This window comes from Oncorhynchus kisutch, linkage group LG19 (assembly GCF_002021735.2).
Source record: "Oncorhynchus kisutch isolate 150728-3 linkage group LG19, Okis_V2, whole genome shotgun sequence".
Classification (NCBI taxonomy): Eukaryota; Metazoa; Chordata; class Actinopteri; order Salmoniformes; family Salmonidae; genus Oncorhynchus; species Oncorhynchus kisutch.
Genome location: NC_034192.2, coordinates 57,286,714 through 57,301,213, shown reverse-complemented (window position 1 = coordinate 57,301,213; position 14,500 = coordinate 57,286,714). Strand labels below are relative to the sequence as shown.

Genomic DNA, 14,500 nt, shown 5'->3' with positions numbered 1-14,500 from the left:
AATAATAGTGAAGACATCAAAACTATGAAATAACACATATGGAATCTTGTAGTAAACAAAAAATGTTAAACCAATAAAATACATTTTATATTTGAGATTCTTCAAAGTAGCCACCCTTTGCCTTGACAGCTTTGCACACTCTTGGCATTCTCTCAACCAGCTTCATGAGGAATGCTTTTCCAACAGTCATGAAGGAGTTCCCACATATGCTGAGCACTTTTTGGCTGCTTTTCCTTCACTCTGGGGTCCAACTCATCCCAAACCATCTCAATTGGGTTGAGGTCGGGTGATTGTGGAGGCCAGGTCATCTGATGCAGCACTCCATCACTCTCCTTGGTCAAATAGCCCTTACACAGCATGGAACCGTTTTTCCTGGTACTGTATAGTCACTGTAGAAGGCCCATTGTTGTAAAGTCACATGAAACTACTCCAACCAACCAACAGGGGTCACTCAAGAATTGTGGATGAAACGTTACAATTCATGTCACTGCCAACGTAGACCTCTGTCCTACTGACTGACTTACTGGTGTCATGCCTACACCTCTGGGGAGGAAATATTATAGCTCTTTTAAGTCATATTTCTATACTGAGTTGGACAATACTAGAATTGGAGAAGCAGTCTGAGACCACAGTGATCACTTGCCATTTGTGGCCACAGTTGACACAGGTGGAATTGGAACTTTGTGGTGGAACAGCTGTCCTCAAACTGACTCGTTTCTCATCATGATTAACAGTAAGTATGTTACTACGGTTACAGAGAAGAACCTTTTGTATGTCATGTTCCTTTCACCACAACCATTTACATAATCATTTTACTTTCAATTGGTCAATTCCTCAAACCACTAAACCAGAGATAAAGGGTACAGGAAGAAGTTAAAGAATACTGTAAAATCAGGTTATTCAGTTACCTGTAGTGCAAAGAATACTGACTAACCAGTTGTTCTAATTGGCTGCTGCAAACTGTCCAATAAGCTCATTAAGTTACAGCAGTGGGAGGGGCAGCAGGTGTGTGTGTTAGCATAGCAGTGCCCAAATAAGGCAGTAGGTGTACAACCCCACCTCCAGCCCCAGTCTTCCTCCCTACACTAGTCTGGCAGAGTGACAGGTGGGAGGGGTGGGAGAGGAGGAGACGGTATTAACAGTATCCAGGTAGGCTACAGGTACAGCTACCTCCAGCCCCAGTCTTCCTACTCTTAGCAGAGGTGGAGGCAGAGGAAACCCAGACAGGTGTCATGTGTGCAGGCTACGGGCCATGGGACAGATGAAAATATGAACTGGGCTGTACTCCTTCAGGTCAGTCAATCATTAGAGAATTTCCTTATTGCTTAATTAATGAATCACTGTCCGGCAATTTATCTGTCATATCATCTGTCATATCATATCTTGTATCTATGTAATTGTCTAATAAATATTAGTTCACCAAAGGTCAGTGAACCGCCATAGGTCAATATGAGTGCAGTATCTGTGACTACATCTTCTCGTTCATGCATTGACTCAGACTGATTAAGAGTTTCCTCTGGAAGCTATAAGAAGGCAATATGACATTCATGACTACATTCATTCGTAGCCTGTTTATTTAGTTACTCTGGCAGCATAGTATTATTGTTGATCATTACTTGGTCCTTGTTTTGGTAGCTCTCATATCACAGGGAGCTAGTATATGGGTGATAGGTCACGGGTTATGGGATATTGTTGAGAAAAAAGTCACAAAGTCCTTGAGTTAATGGGTTACTGTTGTGACTGGGAGCACATGAAAAAGAAGACCCTCTTTACACTCCTTGGGTGTATAAAGAATAATGCTCGAGGATAGCTATTATTCATTATTATTTAATATGGAACATCGTCATGTAAATATGTCAATTGTAATGTAAATTATCTGCATGTGTTTTGTTAAGTGCTTTTTTATAATTATTCTTTATAATTCCACAAGCATGTTTTGTCATTAGTCATGGTGCAGTAGGTTTGAATAGTAAGTGGATGGGAGATGGGGGGTGGGGGGTGAGATGCATCAGATTATATTACAATACTGCTGCACACACAGGATTTGTCCCCAATGCCACCCTAATTCCCCAAATAGTGCACAGAAGTACTGCACTGGGCCCTGGTCAGAAGTAGTTCACTGGGTCCTGGTCAGAAGTACTGCACTGGGTCCTGGTCAGAAGTACTGCACTGGGTCCTGGTCAGAAGTAGTTCACTGGGTCCTGGTCAGAAGTAGTTCACTGGGTCCTGGTCAGAAGTAGTTCACTGGGCCCTGGTCAGAAGTACTGCACTGGGTCCTGGTCAGAAGTACTGCACTGGGTCCTGGTCAGAAGTAGTTCACTGGGTCCTGGTCAGAAGTAGTTAACTGGGTCCTGGTCAGAAGTACTGCACTGGGTCCTGGTCAGAAGTAGTTCACTGGGTCCTGGTCAGAAGTAGTGCACTGGGTCCTGGTCAGAAGTAGTTCACTGGGTCCTGGTCAGAAGTAGTTCACTGGGTCCTGGTCAGAAGTACTGCACTAAATAGGAATAGGGTACCATTTAGGACTCAGGAACAGTCCCTTGTTTTAAAGGAGCCACTGAGGTAGAAATGTCACTGTTGATAATAGATAATTAAAGGAAGGAAGATTTTTTTTCGTCCTAGCCTACTTCAGGGGGAAATTCCAAGGATTATAATTTCCTCAGATGAATGTTTTTTCTCCTCACAACAATTTCTCTCCAGTGTTTAAGTTCCCTATTCAGGTTCTCCTTTAGAACGTGGTACATATCAGTGGTTTACTTCACACCAATGTCTTCTAGTGTTCCAAGTCCTACGTTGTCATTTCTATGTTCTCCTTTAGAACGTGCTGGTCACGGTCCATCTCAGGCAGATCCTGTGCTACGGTTCTGTTCGGCTCTCGGTTCTAGAGGAGCAGGAGGCTGGGGTCCGGGTCGGGTCCATCGGGTCCACGTTCCCCCCCCTTTACCAGCTCCTGACCCAGTTCTACCTCAGGGTGGACCAGGGGACAGGGGATGTCTACACCACCGACAACAGGTGGTTATTTATGGATACTCATTCTAGATGTGGTAGCCTACAGGCCTTCTGACTGTTTCTTTTCATAACTGGATGGATTTCTGCACTTATTTGACATTTGTTATTGCTGTATGTTTGTAATGTATAGCAGCTGCTGATAAAGACACTTCCTCTCGACTAGTAGCAAAGTAATTATCTACACTATGTGACCAGAAGTATGTGGACACCTGCTCGTCGAACATCTCATTCCAAAGTCATGGGCATTAATATGGAGTTGGTCCCCTCTTTGCTGATATAACAGCCTCCACTCCTTTGGGAAGGCTTTCCTATTAGATGTTGGAACATTTCAGCCACAAGGGCATTAGTAAAGTCGGGCACTGATGTTGGGCGATTAGGTCTGGCTCGCAGTCGGCGTACCAATTAATCCCAAAGGTTTTCAATGGGGTTGAGGTAAGGACTCTGTGCAGGACAGTCAAGTTCTTCCACACCAATCTCGACAAATAATGTCTGTATGGACCTCGCTTTGTGCACAGGGGCATTGTCATGCTGAAACAGGAAAGGGCCTTCTCCAAACTGTTGCCACAAAGTTGGAAGCACAGAATCATCTAGAATGTCATTGTATGCTCTAGCGTTAAGAATTCCCTTCACTAAGGGGCCTAGCCGAAACCATGAAAAACAGCCCCAGACCATTATTCCTCCTCCGCCAAACTTTACAGTTGGCACTATGCATTGGGGCAGGTAGCGTTCTCCTGGCATTCGCCAAACCCAGATTCAACCATCGGACTGCCAGATGGTGAAGCGTGATTCATCACTCCAGAGAACTCGTTTCCACTGCTCCAGAGTCCAATGGTGGTGAGCTTTGGCATTGCGCATGGTGATCTTAGGCTTGTGTGCAGCTGCTCGGCCATGGAAAACCATTTTATGAAGCTCCCGAATAATCGTTATTGTGCTGACGTTGCTTCCAGAGGCAGTTTGGAACTCGGTAGTGAGTTTTGCAACCGAGGACGGACGATTTTTACACCCTACACGCTTCAGCACTCGGTGGTCCCGTTCTGTGAGCTTGTGTGGCCTACCACAGCCGCGATAACAGTACTTACAGTTGTCCGGGCAGCTCTAGCTGGGCAGAAATTTGACTAACTGACTTGTTGGAAAGGTGGCATCCTATTACGGTGCCACGTTAAAGTCACTGAGCTCTTAAGTACGGGCCATTATACTGCCAATGTTTGTCCATGGAGATTGCATGGCTGTCTGTTCGATTTTACACACCTATCAGCAACGGGTGTGGCCGAAATAGCTGATTCCACTAATTTGAAGGGGTGTCCACGTACTTTTGTATATATAGTGTATGTTGTAACAGTCATTTATCCATCTATCTATTGCAGGATGGACCGAGAGGCCCTGTGTCCTGACCAACTCCAGGCTGATGAGTGTATCATCCCACACGACGCCATCGTGGGCCCTGAGGCAGAGCTGGTGAAGTTCATGGTAGTAGTAGAGGACATCAATGACCACGCTCCTCACTTTGACAACACTGAGATCCATCTGAGTGTCTCTGAGGATGTGGCTGTAGGGACCAGTTTCTTATTGGACGACCAGGCAGAGGACAGAGACATGGGACGTAACGGACAGCTGCAGTACCACCTAGGTGGATCCGGTGGGTTTTTCAGTGTGACAGTAGAAGAAGAAGATGAAGTGGCCATTTTCTTTTTGGTTGTGCGACAAGGACTAGACCGCGAGAAGCAGGATCTTCATGAGATGACTCTAGTGGCAACAGACTGTGGCTTTACCCCACTAAGCGCCACAGCAACGTTATTCATAAAAGTGACTGACGTGAACGATAACTGCCCAGAGTTTACCCTGGGCAGCACCCAGAAGGTGGTTATTACAGAGGACACACCCAGAGACACAGTAGTAGCCAGGGTCAGAGCCACAGACCTAGACCTGGGCCCCAACGCTGCCATTACCTACTCCCTCAGCCCCAAGGTTTCAGAACGGGCCAGGGAACTCTTCAGTCTGGACAGTCACACTGGCCTGATCCGCCTGAGAGGAGACCTCAGAGACCGCCACAGTGACAGTGTTAGTGACAGGGGAGAGGAGGTGGTGTTGAAAGTGTTAGCCAGCGGCCCCCACTGCCCCCCTGCAGACACTCAGGTAACCGTATCCCTGCTCCCCGCGCCATACCAGGAGAATGGCATAAAGATCAGGTTCATAGCAGAGCATCAAAACCAGACGATAGTGTTGCAGGAAAACCAGCCCCCCACTGTCTTGGCTTTGCTAGAGCTACCGGGGGATACTAGTAGTGTTAGAGGCTCATCGTATCTCTCCATTGAAGGAGAGGTGCCGTTCTCTTTGAGCCGGCAGAATGGCAAATACCTCCTGTCGACATCAAAGCCTTTAGACTACGAGGTGAAGAGTGAATATCATGTTTCTGTAGTGATGCGTGGTGATGTTGAAGAGCCTGCAGCTCAGGGCTTCCCCAGGAGAGAGATCCAGGTGAGGGTGGTGGATGTGAATGATAATGCTCCACAGTTTCTCCAGAGTCACTATCTGATAGACATAGAGGAGAATAACCCCCCTGGGGCGTCTCTGCTGAAAGTCAGGGCGCAGGATGCAGACAGCGGTCAGAACGGGCAGGTCACTTACAAACTGGATCGACCATCACACACGGCCGCAGCAATAGCCCTTTATAGAATCGACCAGAACACAGGTCAGCTGACAGTTTCTGTACCCCTGGACAGGGAACAACAGGATGTTCACAGACTGACAATTGTAGCCAGAGATAACGGCTTTCCTCCATTAGAGTCCTCTGTGATGGTGACGATCACCGTCCTGGACCAGAATGATAACGCTCCTGTCTTCATCACCCCTCACTTCATCTTCTTCATCCCTGAGAATATACCTCCCCTGGCCCAGGTGGGGAAGGTGGGGGTGTCAGACATAGACACAGGGCTTAATGGGGAGGTGGAGGTGAGAGTGGTGAACAGCAGTGTCGGCCCCTTCGTCATAGACAACGCCCAGGGGACGCTGCGCTGCATGGCCGATGTCGACCGCGAGAAACAGGACCGCTACGAGTTAGATCTGCTCGCCACCGACAACGGACGCCCGTCACCTCTGACCTCCGTCGCCAGGGTAACAGTGTTCATCGAGGATGTCAACGACAACCAGCCCCAGGTCATCCTTCCCAGCAGCAACCTGTCGTGTCTCACCATCTCCACGGGGACCACCACGGGCACCATGGTAACCAAGATCTACGCCATCGACAAGGACTCGGGGTTAAACTCGGAGATCACATACACCATTGCAGCGCGGGAACCACCGGGCACCTCTCCATCATCCCATCACCACGGTGACAGCAGCAGCAGTCCCTTCCAGCTGGACGCTCGGTCTGGTAACGTGACCTTAGCCCAGAGGCTCATGGGTAAGGACCTGGGGATGCACCACCTGTTCATCGTGGTGACTGACGGTGGGAAACCAGCGCCCCTCCACACCACCGTCTGGGTCAATCTGCTGGTCAACGACACCTTGGAACCATGCCATCTGGACACCATGCCCAGATCCCTGCCCTACAGACTGGCACAGACGCCCTCCGAAACCCCCTCCGAGATGCCTGTCTGCGACAGACACGCTCAGTTGATCCTGCTGCTAGGCCTGGGCATGATGGTGGCCTCGCTCTGTCTGTTTCTGGCGACGGTTGTTTTATACATGAAACAGAGGAAGAGATCTAGAGGGGAACAACAGCAGAGGAGGGGGATAAATGAGGAGAATCAGATTCCTCTACGCATTCCGGAGAGATATTTCTTAGGAGAAGAGTTATAACGAGAGAGAGGCTTGTTCTGACTGGACTCTATATTATGAATTGTTGACGTTTCTTGTCTACCTTTTTAAAAGCATGAAATGCTTAAAATTAAATACAATTAAAATACATTTTCACTATTTTCACACAAAGGAGTCTCTCTCTTTCAATATTCTAAAATGAAACGCTCTGGTTAAATGTCTGATACAATCCAATATACATTTTATCAAGCTAACGAATGAAGGACTGACGAAAGAAAGAAAACAGCTTTAATATTAAGGTGAGGTGATGAGGTGAGGTGACATCATTGATGTCAGGGTGGCCTAGTGGTTAGAGCATTGGACTAGTAACCAGAAGGTTGCAAGTTCAAACCCCCGGGCTGACAAGGCACAAATCTGTCGTTCTGCCCCTGAACAGGCAGTTAACCCACTGTTCCTAGTCCGTCATTGAAAATAATATTTTTTTCTTAACTGACTTGCCTGGTAAAATAAAGAAAAATTCTAACAAATGAAAGGAACATTTCTTTCTTCATTTGCCGTGAGCTTAATATTTAATTTACTTCAGCAAATTGTAGACTAAAATTAGCAGCAGAAGCTAACCCAAAGTAATGCAAACAAAGACAAGACTGTGTGACTTTGTTTATATGCCAAATAGCACCCTATTCCCAACATAGTGCCCTACTTTTGGAATGGCTCTGGTCAGAAGTAGTGCACTATATAGGGAATAGAGTGATATTTGGGACACAGCATAGATCTAATCAAAATGTGAGTGAGAATGAAATCTGAGACATTCAAGGAAATCATTAACTAGATAAATGTGACCTGTCAACAGAGGCAGAGGGGGAGGGGTTGAATGGGTCAACAGAGGCAGAGGGGAAGGGGTTGTATGGGTCAACAGAGGCAGAGGGGGAGGGGTTGTATGGGTCAACAGAGGCAGAGGGGGAGGGGTTGTATGGGTCAACAGAGGCAGAGGGGGAGGGGTTGTATGGGTCAACAGAGGCAGAGGGGGAGGGGTTGTATGGGTCAACAGAGGCAGAGGGGGAGGGGTTGTATGGGTCAACAGAGGCAGAGGGGGAGGGGTTGTATGGGTCAACAGAGGCAGAGGGGGAGGTGTTGTATGGGTCAACAGAGGCAGACATTGATTTTCAATAACGGATACAAATTCAAAACGTACTAGTCTAATCCCTAGTGAGATCTTTATGTTTGGTTTCCATTATCTTTAGCCTAATCCCTAGTGAGATCTGTATGTTTGGTTTCCATTATCTTTAGCCTAATCCCTAGTGAGATCTTTATGTTTGGTTTCCATTATCTTTAGCCTAATCCCTAGTGAGATCTTTATGTTTGGTTTCCATTATCTTTAGCCTAATCCCTAGTGAGATCTCTATGTTTGGTTTCCATTATCTTTAGCCTAATCCCTAGTGAGATCTTTATGTTTGGTTTCCATTATCTTTAGCCTAATCCCCAGTGAGATCTTTATGTTTGTTTTCCATTATCTTTAGCCTAATCCCCAGTGAGATCTTTATGTTTGGTTTCCATTATCTTTAGCCTAATCCCCAGTGAGATCTTTATGTTTGGTTTCCATTATCTTTAGCCTAATCCCCAGTGAGATCTTTATGTTTGGTTTCCATTATCTTTAGCCTAATCCCTAGTGAGATCTTTATGTTTGGTTTCCATTATCTTTAGTCTAATCCCTAGTGAGATCTTTATGTTTGGTTTCCATTATCTTTAGTCTAATCCCTAGTGAGATCTTTATGTTTGGTTTCCATTATCTTTAGCCTAATCCCTAGTGAGATCTTTATGTTTGGTTTCCATTATCTTTAGCCTAATCCCTAGTGAGATCTTTATGTTTGGTTTCCATTATCTTTAGCCTAATCCCTGGTGAGATCTTTATGTTTGGTTTCCATTATCTTTAGCCTAATCCCTAGTGAGATCTTTATGTTTGGTTTCCATTATCTTTAGTCTAATCTCTAGTGAGATCTTTATGTTTGGTTTCCATTATCTTTAGTCTAATCCCTAGTGAGGTCTTTATGTTTGGTTTCCATTATCTTTAGTCTAATCCCTAGTGAGATCTTTATGTTTGGTTTCCATTATCTTTAGCCTAATCCCCAGTGAGATCTTTATGTTTGGTTTCCATTATCTTTAGCCTAATCCCTAGTGAGATCTTTATGTTTGGTTTCCATTATCTTTAGCCTAATCCCTAGTGAGATCTTTATGTTTGGTTTCCATTATCTTTAGCCTAATCCCTAGTGAGATCTTTATGTTTGGTTTCCATTATCTTTAGCCTAATCCCTAGTGAGATCTTTATGTTTGGTTTCCATTATCTTTAGCCTAATCCCTAGTGAGATCTTTATGTTTGGTTTCCATTATCTTTAGCCTAATCCCCAGTGAGATCTTTATGTTTGGTTTCCATTATCTTTACCCTAATCCCTAGTGAGATCTTTATGTTTGGTTTCCATTATCTTTAGTCTAATCCCTAGTGAGATCTTTATGTTTGGTTTCCATTATCTTTAGCCTAATCCCTAGTGAGATCTTTATGTTTGGTTTCCATTATCTTTAGCCTAATCCCTAGTGAGATCTTTATGTTTGGTTTCCATTATCTTTAGCCTAATCCCTAGTGAGATCTTTATGTTTGGTTTCCATTATCTTTAGCCTAATCCCCAGTGAGATCTTTATGTTTGGTTTCCATTATCTTTAGCCTAATCCCTAGTGAGATCTTTATGTTTGGTTTCCATTATCTTTAGCCTAATCCCTAGTGAGATCTTTATGTTTGGTTTCCATTATCTTTAGCCTAATCCCTAGTGAGATCTTTATGTTTGGTTTCCATTATCTTTAGCCTAATCTCCAGTGAGATCTTTATGTTTGGTTTCCATTATCTTTAGCCTAATCCCTAGTGAGCTCTTTATGTTTGGTTTCCATTATCTTTAGCCTAATCCCTAGTGAGATCTTTATGTTTGGTTTCCATTATCTTTAGCCTAATCCCTAGTGAGATCTTTATGTTTGGTTTCCATTATCTTTAGCCTAATCCCTAGTGAGATCTTTATGTTTGGTTTCCAGCCAAACAGAAAATGCCTAACAAGACCCAACATACTTTGATCTAATGTTTTCAAACCTGGGAGACAGCTACCCCTCTATTTCTATTTGTGCACCAGCTGTTTTTTTCTCTAAGGAATAAAACAACAAAAACAAAACATGAAAATGACTTGTGTCCCTAAATAGACAGTAGGTGAACTGAATAGTCACTCACTGTAAACCTGAAGTAGCTAGAAGACCATGAACTGTCTGTGTGTGGTATCAGGTGTTAAGCAACTGTACTCTAGTCCCTTAATGACGACAGTGAGGAGAGAAACACAGAGCAGCTCTAGGCCTGAAGACTTAGATCTTGTTCATACAAACCTGGGTTCAAACAGTGTTTGAAATCTTTCAAATACTTGATCTATGCTTAATTGAGCTTGTCTGCTGCAACGGAACCAATAGAATAATACCTGAAAAATGCAAACTCCGCCCATCTGGCACTCCAGGGAGCCTCAAGCAAATGCTCAAAGACTTTTATGATTTCAAATACTATTTGAACCCAGGTCTGGTCTAAACTGAGGTAAGGCCCAGGTTAAGTTGATTGGAGCTTTCTCCGATTTCCCTCTCTGACTGATGGCTGCTCTCGGGTATTTAGACACACTAAAGGGTTTAATGTTCCTCTTGAGGGGAGGTGATGAAAGTTCCTCCAAGGAGCTGCTTAGAGGACTGCAGGAGGCCGTGGATCAGGTAGGGAGGGAGGCTGAGGAGGTGGGGTGTGGTGTGGTGAGGATTGGGGAAGGCAGGAGAGACAGGTGGGAGGTGGTGGGGAAGGGGTGGTGAGGTTTGAGGAAGGCAGGAGAGACAGGTGGGAGGTGGTGGGGGAGGGGTGGTGAGGATTGAGGAAGGCAGGAGAGACAGGTGGGAGGTGGTGGGGGAGGGGCGGTGAGGTTTGAGGAAGGCAGGAGAGACAGGTGGGAGGTGGTGGGGGAGGGGTGGTGAGGCTTGAGGAAGGCAGGAGAGACAGGTGGGAGGTGGTGGGGGAGGGGTGGTGAGGATTGGGGAAGGCAGGAGAGACAGGTGGGAGGTGGTGGGGGAGGGGTGGTGACAGTGGAAGAGGTAAGGATGCATTGGGAGAGACGGAGTGAGGGGCTATAAATTGCATATGGACAGACAGGTGAGAGTCTGGGGGGGTAGATGGGGGGGAGGGTTGTATGGGTCATCAGACAGGTGAGAGGCTGGGGGGGGCAGATGGGGGAGGGGGAGGGGTTGTATGGGTCAACAGACAGGTGAGAGGCTGGGAGGGCAGATGGGGGAGGGGTTGTATGGGTCATCAGACGGGTGAGAGGCTGGGGGGGGGCAGATAGGGGAGGGGTTGTATGGGTCATCAGACGGGTGAGAGGCTGGGGGGGGCAGATAGGGGAGGGGTTGTATGGGTCAACAGACGGGTGAGAGGCTGGGGGGGGCAGATAGGGGAGGGGTTGTATGGGTCATCAGACGGGTGAGAGGCTGGGGGGGGGGCAGATAGGGGAGGGGTTGTATGGGTCAACAGACGGGTGAGAGGCTGGGGGGGCAGATGGGGGAGGGGTTGTATGGGTCATCAGACAGGTGAGAGGCTGGGAGGGCAGATGGGGGAGGGGTTGTATGGGTCAACAGACAGGTGAGAGGCTGGGGGGGGGCAGATGGGGGAGGGGTTGTATGGGTCATCAGACAGGTGAGAAGCTGGGGGGGGGGGCAGATGGGGGAGGGGTTGTATGGGTCAACAGACAGGTGAGAGGCTGGGGGAGGGCAGATGGGGGAGGGGTTGTATGGGTCAACAGACGGGTGAGAGGCTGGGGGGGGCAGATAGGGGAGGGGTTGTATGGGTCATCAGACAGGTGAGAAGCTGCAGCAGCAAGGCACACCACCATCTCAAGTCACAGAGCGAGCCCTCCCTCCATCACCCGATATCTGCCATTCTCACTTCACTAATGTAGTGTTAGATCACATTTCACCCAGCCAGGACAGAACCAAGCCAGGACAGAATACGCTGTACTGTACTTCTAAAAGAAATAGACTACTTCTTCTGCTGTTGTCAGGAGCCTTGATCAGAAGGGTGCAATGTTACAGAGCCCATTGTTAGAAGAGTAGTGTGTAGACCAGATGTGATTGTCTGTTATAGAATAGAGTCGTGTCAGCTCTCTTCCCTGTCAAAGGCCCTGTTCAGGACAACGTTACAGAAGAGACCCCTGACGTGTTGCCTGTGGTGTAGACAAGATGTGATTATAGAATAGACCCCTGACATGTTGCCTGTTGTGTAGACCAGATGTGATTATAGAAGAGACCCCTGACATGTTGCCTGTTGTGTAGACAAGGTGTGATTATAGAAGAGACCCCTGACGTGTTGCCTGTTGTGTAGACAAGATGTGATTATAGAATAGACCCCTGACATGTTGCCTGTTGTGTAGACAAGATGTGATTATAGAAGAGACACCTGACGTGTTGCCTGTTGCGTAGACCAGATGTGTTTATAGAGTAGGGAGTCGTGTTGCCTGTTATGTAGACCAGATGTGATTATAGAGTAGGGAGTCGTGTTGCCTGTTGTGTAGACCAGATGTGATTATAGAAGAGGGAGTCGTGTTGCCTGTTGTGTAGACCAGATGTGATTATAGAATAGGGAGTCGTGTTGCCTGTTGTGTAGACCAGATGTGATTATAGAATAGGGAGTCGTGTTGCCTGTTGTGTAGACCAGATGTGATTATAGAGCAGGGAGTCGTGTTGCCTGTTGTGTAGACCAGATGTGATTATAGAGTAGGGAGTCGTGTTGCCTGTTGTGTAGACCAGATGTGATTATAGAGTAGGGAGTCGTGTCTGCTCCCCTCGTTACGTCTTTGAGACGTTCTCACTGTTTCACCTAACTGTTGTGAATACTTCCCAGGTGAGGAATGTGATGTGACAACTGACACGGTTCTTATCTTCAGGTACTCCGGCATGCCCTTATACCTTGGTATCCTTAATATTTGTAGACTGTTGTTCATAGTGAGGGAAAACATCAAACCAGACTTAACATGCATGTCACAAAGTTAAGAAGAATCAACATGAAAAAGGCCTCAGGTTGCAACATGTCCAATTAGTACAACTAGATGAAATAGAACACAGAGACTACAAATCAATGTTTACTATGTATCCAACGTTGAAAACACAAACTGTCATAGAAGCAATTCCTGTTCAGTCAGTTCTCTCAGGTTCTTCACAAGTTAAGACAGGTGACATAAGAGGAATTAAACTGTTTTGCTGAGTGAACTCCCCTTATCACATAATCTTTCCAGCCATCTTGAAACCTCACACCACAGTCGTTGAAATAATTATTCAAGCCTTTGGAGTTTGGCACCTTGGGTAATTGCACCTGTCATCATGCTCAGTTTGAAGTGTGTGTGTGTGTGTGTGTGTGTGTGTGTGTGTGTGTGTGTGTGTGTGTGTGTGTGTGTGTGTGTGTGTGTGTGTGTGTGTGTGTGTGTGTGTGTGTGTGTGTGTGTGTGTGTATGGGTGGGAGAGTGTGTGTGGGTAGATGAGTGTGTGTATGTGTGAGTGTGTATGTATGCGTGCAACCACATAGATAGACATCTAGGTAGAAAGGCACTATAGGCCACCAACTAGTTTCCTCTACTGTGTCTCCATCCTCATTCCTCCTTAGCGTGTGACTTGGTTTACACAGCAGTCAACTGGATGTTGAAAAAGCCTCACAGAGAATCCACAGTTGAATGGAATGTCAGTGTATTTCCAAAAGCACCAGGAAGGAGTGGTTATATCCTCTTCTTGAACCCTGAGTCATCTTCAGGTATTCAATGGGAGAAGAGAACCTCCTCAAACTGTAGACTACCGATTCTCAACTTGATAAAATACTCCAGCCTGAACTGTGTGTGTGTAGAAATTATAATTCACTTTAAAAAAATATATTATTATAATTGAATCTCTGAAGAAGAAAAAATCCCTGCATTTTCAATATAGCGCTATTAGCCATGTTATTTTGGTTCATTTTGTGGTCAAGACAGAATTTATTAACATTCTTCATCAAGAATATGGGCAACATTTGATTATTGACAATGTAAGAGGTGGGGATGATGTTCCATTGACAATGGAAGAGGTGGGGATGATGTTCCCTTGACAATGGAAGAGGTGGGGATGATGTTCCCTTGACAATGGAAGAGGTGGGGATGATGTTCCCTTGACAGAGGAAGAGGTGGGGATGATGTTCCCTTGACAATGGAAGAGGTGAGGATGATGTTCCCTTGACAGAGGAAGAGGTGGGGATGTTGTTCCCTTGACAATGGAAGAGGTGGGGATGATGTTCCCTTGACAATGGAAGAGGTGGGGATGATGTTCCCTTGACAGATGAAGAGGTGGGGATGTTGTTCCCTTGACAATGGAAGAGGTGGGGATGATGTTCCCTTGACAATGGAAGAGGTGGGGATGATGTTCCCTTGACAATGGAAGAGGTGGGGATGATGTTCCCTTGACAGAGGAAGAGGTGGGGATGATGTTGCCTTGTCATACAGTATAATTGCTACGTACTATCAACATAACATTGAAAATAGTTTTCCAGATTGTATTTTGGTGCTGATTTTTTTTGCTACCCAATTATTGACTGAGACAACCTGGTTCAATTTGGGTCCCGAGGCAAAACCAGTTAAGAACCAATGGTCTACTGGATGTCTATTCCTATTCACAGGAG

The 14,500-nt window shown here is 46.0% G+C and overlaps 1 protein-coding gene across 1 annotated transcript; it reads left to right on the top strand.

The window, feature by feature from the left end:
* The first annotated feature begins 1,138 nt into the window (after positions 1-1,138).
* On the top strand, positions 1,139-6,933 carry pcdh20l (protocadherin 20-like). Its single transcript, XM_020453121.2, has 3 exons — positions 1,139-1,293; positions 2,816-3,009; positions 4,371-6,933. Exons 1-3 carry the CDS (start codon positions 1,270-1,272, stop codon positions 6,802-6,804), a joined length of 2,652 nt encoding a protein of 883 aa, XP_020308710.1. The 5' UTR covers positions 1,139-1,269; the 3' UTR covers positions 6,805-6,933.
* The last annotated feature ends 7,567 nt before the right edge of the window (positions 6,934-14,500 follow it).

Bases quoted from the DNA above. Each gene is read 5' to 3' on its own strand.
- pcdh20l (XM_020453121.2), top strand. From the start codon at position 1,270: ATGAACTGGGCTGTACTCCTTCAG. The intron at 1,294-2,815 runs GTCAGTCAATCA...GTTCTCCTTTAG, and splicing joins ACTGGGCTGTACTCCTTCAG to AACGTGCTGGTCACGGTCCA. The intron at 3,010-4,370 runs GTGGTTATTTAT...TATCTATTGCAG, and splicing joins GTCTACACCACCGACAACAG to GATGGACCGAGAGGCCCTGT.